The 7,283-nt window shown below is 49.0% G+C and overlaps 1 protein-coding gene across 1 annotated transcript in view; it reads right to left on the bottom strand.

Moving 5' to 3' along the window:
* Nucleotides 1–4,465: 4,465 nt before the first annotated feature.
* Trmo (tRNA methyltransferase O) overlaps nt 4,466–7,283 on the bottom strand; it is a 19,862-nt gene continuing 17,044 nt past the window's right edge. The window contains exon 5 of the mRNA XM_028770300.1: nt 4,466–5,235. Within this exon, the coding sequence (XP_028626133.1) occupies nt 5,228–5,235 (8 nt within the window). The 3' untranslated portion in view covers nt 4,466–5,227. The remainder of the gene's footprint in view (nt 5,236–7,283) is intronic.

Here is a 7,283-nt window from a genome sequence, read left to right as displayed (position 1 = left end):
CCTGAGGAATAACATTCAAGGTAGGCGTGCGCGCGCGTACACACACACACACACACACACACACACACACACACACACGCACCCCACAGTCAAATAGAAATAAGAACAAATCTTTTTCAAAAACTGCAAAATTTCAGCCAGGGATCTTGATTCATGTCTATAATTCTGGTATTTGGAAGGCTGGGGCAGGAGGATTGCCACAAATCTCAGCCCACACTGGGCTACAGAGTGAGATTTAAAAAAAAAAAAAAATAAAGGCAAGTTTGGAATCAAAACCACCATCCAGTACAGTACCCAGCTCTGATCCATCCCTTCTCTCTTGTCCTGGGATGGATTTTACCTTCACATTACCAAGGATCTGCAAATGTGTTCCCAGAGTTTCAGGTCAGTACCTGCCCAGACCACACCTGCCACTGGCCACTGGTCTCCTCCAGCTTCAGAGGTTCCATAGTGTGTTGTCCCCCATGTCACTCCCCACCCTTGCCCCGCCCCCGTGTTACCCATGGAACAATCTGACCTGTTGCTTACAAATACTCACTCACCCCAGGGCTTTTGCAGAATCCCCCTCAGAAGGGCTCTTTCCCACACCAGGACAGCACTGCACAGTGCCCAGCGTCTCTGGAAGTCTGGTGAGGAGAATCACAGTGATATCCTGTGGTTCTCAAGAAGCCATGGAACCAGAACTTGCAACCTCGGCACTATTGGTGTTTGGGCCAGGTAACAGTTTGGGGAGTGAGTCTAAGCTCTGAAGGACATGTGGCAGCCTCTCTGGTGCTGTGCTCTAGCTGCTGATACCCACACACACACAGGTGATGTGGCAAAGGTCTCCAGACACTGCATCCCTAAGCCTCCCAGAGTGGAGCAGAGCCCAACAATTTTGTGAATTTTGATTCTGACACCTGTCTGACAATGTGATATTTTCCTCCTTCACAGTCAGTTGTGGCGGCACACGTGTGTGTCCCTAGCGCTGGTGAGACTGAAGCAGGAGAATACTGAGCACAAGGCCAACCTGGGCTACATTATAAAAGCCGACTCTCTAAACAAAAGGCAAAAAAAGTGCAACCTTCAGCTGGGCAGTGGTGGTGCATCCAGCACTCAGGAGGCAGACGAAGAGGCAGATGGATCTCTGTGAGTTCAAGGCCAGCCTGGTCTACAGAATGAGTGCTAGAAAAGTCAGGGATACACAGAGAAACCCTGGGGGGAGGGGGGAGACTGTCCTGGGGGCTTTGTTTGTTTGCTTGGTCCATACCTGAATTTCTCAGAATCAGCCCCACAGAAACAAACTGACTTCCTGCTTATCCAGGCAACCAGGGCAACTCTAACTGCTGTAAGAGAATTTCACAGTTTTTACTTAATGGGATTTATTGCCACCCATGTTGATGGATGCTTATCAGGGCCCCCTTTGCTCTGTGCAGTGATTTGGACCTTGCTCCCTGTTTAGAAAATCAGGCAGCTGCCAGGCGGTGGTAGAGCATGCCTTTAATCCCAGCACTGGGGAGGCAAAGGCAGGCAGATTTCTGAGTTCGAGGCCAGCCTGATCTACAGAGTGAGTTCCAGGACAGCCAGGGCTATACAGAGAAACCCTGTCTCGAAAAACCAAAAACCAAAACCAAAAAAACAAAAAACAAAAAGAAAAAAAGAAAAAAAAAAAGAAAGCAAAGAGAATTGAATTCCAAGAAAGATGAAGAGGCCAGCTTGGTCTCTCTCTGTCTCTCTCTCTCTCTCTCTCTCTCTCTCTCTCTCTCTCTCTCTCTCTGTTTTAGAGACAGGGTTCTACTATGTAACCTTAGCTATCCTGGAACTCACTCTATAGACCTGACCGGCCCCAAACTTAGAGATCCCCCTGCCTCCTGAGAGCTGGGGCTAAGGGTATGAGGCAGCACAGCCTGGCTTCAGATATCTCTTCTCATCCCTCCAATGTTCCTTCCTCGGGTGCTGTCATCCAGGCCAGTTCAAACTGCCCAATATCTTGACAGCAGCGACTACTCCACCTTGAAGTCACAGGCCTCCTAGGAAAAGTGTCTGCTTCCCATTCTCATGCTGCAGCTCCCCCTGCACCCTTACAGACAAGGCCAAATGCAGGGAGAAAGCTCAGCTAGGACATCGGTGGTGGGCTCAGCACGGGACCCCCTAGCTGCCTGTCTCAGACTGGCAGTCCTGCATCCATCCACCCACCTTCCAGGAAGCAGCCCAGGGAATTAGTTCTGATGCCACGCCCCGAGCTGGAGCTCTTGACACCTCTTTTTGGATCCAAGCCCTTTCAAAAGGAGCATTTCAAATAGCAGCCATCAACACTCCCAGAGGGTGGGTCATAATCCACAGAGGATCATTAACTTCACCCAAGTGATGGGTCGTCTGTCAGCACCTCCCGTTCTTCCACCAATTATCTATCTGCTAATTATCTGGGATTAAGAACTGACACGGAGCGACATGGTCATTAACCACATATTTGCACGGCTTATTCATGTTAGAGGAGGGCAGCTCTGTCTCACCGAGTCTAATTGGACACGCCCACAATGCTGCAGAACATGGTTCCCTCTATTGGGCTGTCAGCAGCCCGTGAAGGACCTTCAGCAGGATGTGTTGACTTCTAAAGGGGCTTAGCTCTGGGTTTTTTTTTTTTTTTTTTTAATATGCTGGATGCCTTGGCTTTCTTTCTGGCAGGACAGATGACAACTTAACCGTGAACGCACATGGGATCATTTGTCAAACATTCATTAGCTGGGGCACAGTACCAGGCACAGGTTTGGCTCCAGGGGGTTTTACAAAGGTGAAAAAGACATCATTCCTACCACACCATCCCTCAGGTTTCCCTTCTTTAAGAGAATTACAGACAGGCAGAGTCCAGAGCTGAAAGACAGGGAGGCGTAGCAGGTAGAGATGCCATGCCACCAGAGAGGTTTGAGAAACCTCACAGAAAAGATGGCATCCTCAGACAGAACCAGGTAGAAAGAGGCAGTGCAAGCTGAAGGCATGGAGGCCAGCCGGCAGAACCAGGAGTGGCCTTGATGGTGGACAGAGAAGCGACAGGAGGAAAAGAAGTGGCCTGGCAGGCTCTGAGCATCTTGGAGAGCTTATGTGTGCTGCCAGCTTTGCAGGATTCTCCTCTGGGCATGTGCACTGAGGAGGAGGCTTTCTGTCCGTGTGCATATGGGAGAGGGGAGTTTAGTGAGCTTCCATGGAAGTATGATAAATATATGACAAAACTTCCTGGAAACTGGTATCTACGGAAATAGCATCCAGATAAGGAAACCAGTCATCACCAGGCACAACTGGAATCCCAGTGTTTGGGAGGCAGACACAGGAGGATCTGAAGTTAAAGGCCAGCCTGGGATACATAGTGAGGCTCTGTGAAAGGAAAGAAGAACAGCCAAGGGAGAGAAAGGATGGGAGGAAAGAGTAAAAAGTAAATGTTGAGACTAGAAATGGTTCAGTGGCTAAGAGCACTGACTACTCTTCCGGAGGGCCTGGATTTAGTTCCAAGCACCCATATGGTGGTTCGCAGCCATCTGTAACTCAAATTCCAGGGGATCTGAGGCCCTGTTATGACATGCTACCAGACACACGATGCACAGATGTACATGCAGCAAAACACCCATACACATAAATAAACACACACACACACACACACACACACAAGATACAGTTGTTGGAGCTGGAGGGACTGGCTTTGCAGTTCTGAGCACTTGCTGCTTTTGCAGAGGACCTGAGTTTGGCTCCCAGCATCCATGTCAGGCATCTCAGAGTCGCCTGTAACTCCAGCTACAAGGGATCTTGTGCCCTCTTCTGGATTCAGAGGGAATTTACACTCCTGTGCACATAGTCACACACATATATACATGATTTTTAAATAATAAAAATAAATTGTAAAATATACAAATTGTTGCTAAAACTCCAGAAGGCCACAGTGACCCCTCTCAGGAACTTTGTACACACAGACAAAGCACCATCCTAGCCACTTTCCTCCTGTCTTACAATGTATGAACTTTACTCAATGTCCCCAGGACTCTAGAACCCAGCTACACACAAGCTGAGTTCCTTCTTACTGCTCTATAATAGCCTATCCGTGAACAGCACCTCTCAGCAGTGCCCTGGAATGCTCCAGAGCTGTGGTTCTCAACCTCCCCAGTGCTGAGACCCTTTAATACAGGTCCTCAAGTTGTGATGACCCCAGCCATAAAAGTATTTCCATTGCTACTCCATAACTGTGAAGACTAGAAATGTTGAGACTAGAAATGGCTTCCTCTACTCGCCCCCTGAAGGCAGTTATGAATCATAAAGTAAATATCTGTATTTGCCGATGGTCTTAGGTGACCCCCGTGAAAGGGTCATTTCCCCAAAGGGGTCGTACCCCACAGGTTGAGAACCACTTCTCTAGTGCCTGTGTATCTGCTGGGTTCACATCTCAGAACAGCCTCATCGGATCGTGGGTTATGCGTTTCCCCCTTAAATAGATAGATCCTCTAGTTTTCCAGAGTTGTTTTGCCCTTCCGCACACCTAGCGGAACCGGCACCAGGGATTGGATTACCCTGTGTGCTTGCCCACACTGGGTAGTATCTGTCTTTTTACGCTTTCCACTTGTTCCTAAGGGAATGACCAGCTGGTGGAGGCAGTATCCCCATCTTTTCAGTGGCAGTGAGGGATACAGAGTTTGGAGAAGAGGGATGTACCAGAAAAGGAGGTCAGTCACGTGACCAGATATTAGCGGCCAATGCATAAACAGCAGAATTGACTACGATGGAGTTAGAATAAGAAAGGCCAAAAAGCTGCACCTTGAGGGGGCACGTGGAGGCTTGGACATACATAGAAACAAACTCAGTTGGAACCAAGAGCAGTGTCCAATCTGAAGGCAGAATAAACAGTGCCCTTCCGGATACGCCATGTTTGAGAAGTAGAGAAGAGACTGGGTTCCTGGATGGCTCTGTGGGTGAGGAGGAGCTCAGGAATGAAGTCAAGGATGGAAACAGTTTGAGATTCACAGGGGTGAGGGTTGGAGTCAGAGGTGTGGCTGAGATCCTCCAGAGAGTGATGTGCAGTCAAAGGAAGGGGGAGGACTGGAGAGGAGACGCCTGCCTTCAGGGGGCGAGTAGAGGAAGCCGTGGAGAAGATGGCATCGCTTCCCTCTGAGATGCTGGCATGGGCTAGGAAGCATGAGTCAGGCACTCCCAGCCCCAACAGCTCAAGGTCCATCTCAGCAGCCAGGACTTTCTCCTGAAGGAGCTTGCATCACCGACCTGGGAAGACAGTTGTGAAATCCACATCAGGTTGCGTACCTCTGGCAGCGTCTTAGGGACAATGGACACCAAAGACTCATAGCATCTTGGTGTTGGAGTCCTCTTCGCCTCCACAACATCGCTGCCAATTAGTTATCACGCACCCTAGGCAAGGAACCCACAACTTCCCACGGCAGCCCATTCCAACCTTGGGTACACATGGATCTTTAAAAAAAACAAAAACAAAATAAATAAATAAAATAAAATAAAAACCTCAACCACACGGAAAATCAAAGAGAGCGATAAATCTGTTTTTTCTATTCCAGTGAGAATGCCCTTGGTGGAGACAAAGGCCAAAGACGTCGTGGAAAATGCTTCTCAAGCCCTGCCCCGCCCCCCACCAGTACTTTCCTGCTGGGTTTGGGGTTATATACAGCGTCCCCCCCACCCACCCACCCCCTCCCCCTTCCCAGGAAGCTGCGAGGATTGCATCATCATTTGCACAAGGCCCCGGGAATGCGCTCAGCCTTGCAGGCATTCCTCTGGCTCCTTCCAGCAGGGCCTACACCGGCTGGACCGCGGCCAGGGTCTCAGGGCTGAAGCGGTGCGTGCTGCAGCACAGACCTACTAGGCTGGACACGTGGGAGGGATGAGCGGCCGCGGATGAGAACAGACCCGCTGCAAGCCGCTTCAAGCTTCCCTCCCTCGGTGCTACTCTGCAACCTGCCCTGCGCTGGGCTCTGAGAAAGTGCCGGGCGGATCTGATTTCCAAACCTTCTCATTGGGGCAGTAGATGCTTTGAGACACGGGTGCGCAAGAAGGAAATACGGGTCTATTTTCTGTTGGCTTCATTTTTAGAAACTGGCAAAGTGTTTTTTCAAAGTAATATCATTAAGAAGGTCTTTGGTGGTTTTGTTTTCAGTAAGATTACATTAAAAAGCTTCTTCTGGCCAGAGCTTGTGTGCCTCTTAGATAAGTTGCTATTACATTTCTCAGCCATATAGTGGGTCAGGAGTGATACGACCACAATTCATATTCTCCACTTTAAAAAATATTTTTCCACCGGGTAGTGGTGGCGCACGCCTTTAATCCCAGTACTTGAGAGGCAGAGGCAGGCGGATTTCGGAGTTCGAGGCAGCCTGGTCTACAGAGTGAGTTCCAGGACAGCCAGGGCTATACAGAGAAACCCTGTCTCGAAAAAAAAAAAAGTCCCGCTCTTTCTGAGCTGTCTGAGCTGAGTGTGCTCCTGCGAACATAGTGACCGTTTCTAAGACACACCGGACATTCTGCAAGAAGTGTGGCAAGCACCAACCCCACAAGGTGACCCAGTACAAGGGCAAGGATTCTCTGTCAGCCCAGGGAAAGCGGCACTATGACAGGAAACAGAGGCATGGTAGGCAGGCTAAGTCTATTTTCCGCAAAAAGTCTAAAACTACAAAGAAGTTTGTGCTGAGACTAGTGAGCATGGAGCCCAACTGCAGATCTGAGAGGATGCTGGCCCTAAGAGATGCAAACATTCTGAACTGGGTGGCGGTGGCGACAAGAAGAGAAAGGGCTAAGCAATCCAGTTCTAAGCTGATTTTGTTATGAAGACAATAAAATCTTGACCTTTAACCTCCCCCAAAAAATGTTTCCCCCTTTTTATTTTGTGTGTATGAGTGCCTTGCCAGAATTGCCACATGACCACAGTGCCCCCAGAAAGCCAGAAGAGGGTGTCAGATCCCCTGGAACTGGAGTTACAGACAGTTGTAAGCCACCATGGAGGTGCTAGGAATAGAACCCAGGTACACTGGAAGAGCAGTGGGTGCTCTTAACTACTGGGCCATCTCTCCAGCCCCATATTCTCTGCTTTTTTAGTGCACATATTTATTTGCATGTTCGTGTGTGTGTGTGTGTGTGTGTGTCCCCTTTACATAATAAGAATTTGTTTGCCATGCCCTTAACAGGATCCCTTAACTTAACAGAGCTTTATCATAATTTTTGGCCCAGTGTTCAATGTATCTGGCAATATAGGGTTTGGTTTGGTTTGGTTTGGTTTGGTTTGGTTTGGTTTGGTTTGGTTTGGTTTG

The sequence above is a fragment of the Grammomys surdaster genome, unplaced genomic scaffold, assembly GCF_004785775.1.
Source record: "Grammomys surdaster isolate TR1022 unplaced genomic scaffold, NIH_TR_1.0 199, whole genome shotgun sequence".
NCBI lineage: Eukaryota > Metazoa > Chordata > Mammalia > Rodentia > Muridae > Grammomys > Grammomys surdaster.
Note: the sequence above shows the minus strand (reverse complement) of the source record. Positions and strands in the feature narration are given on the sequence as shown.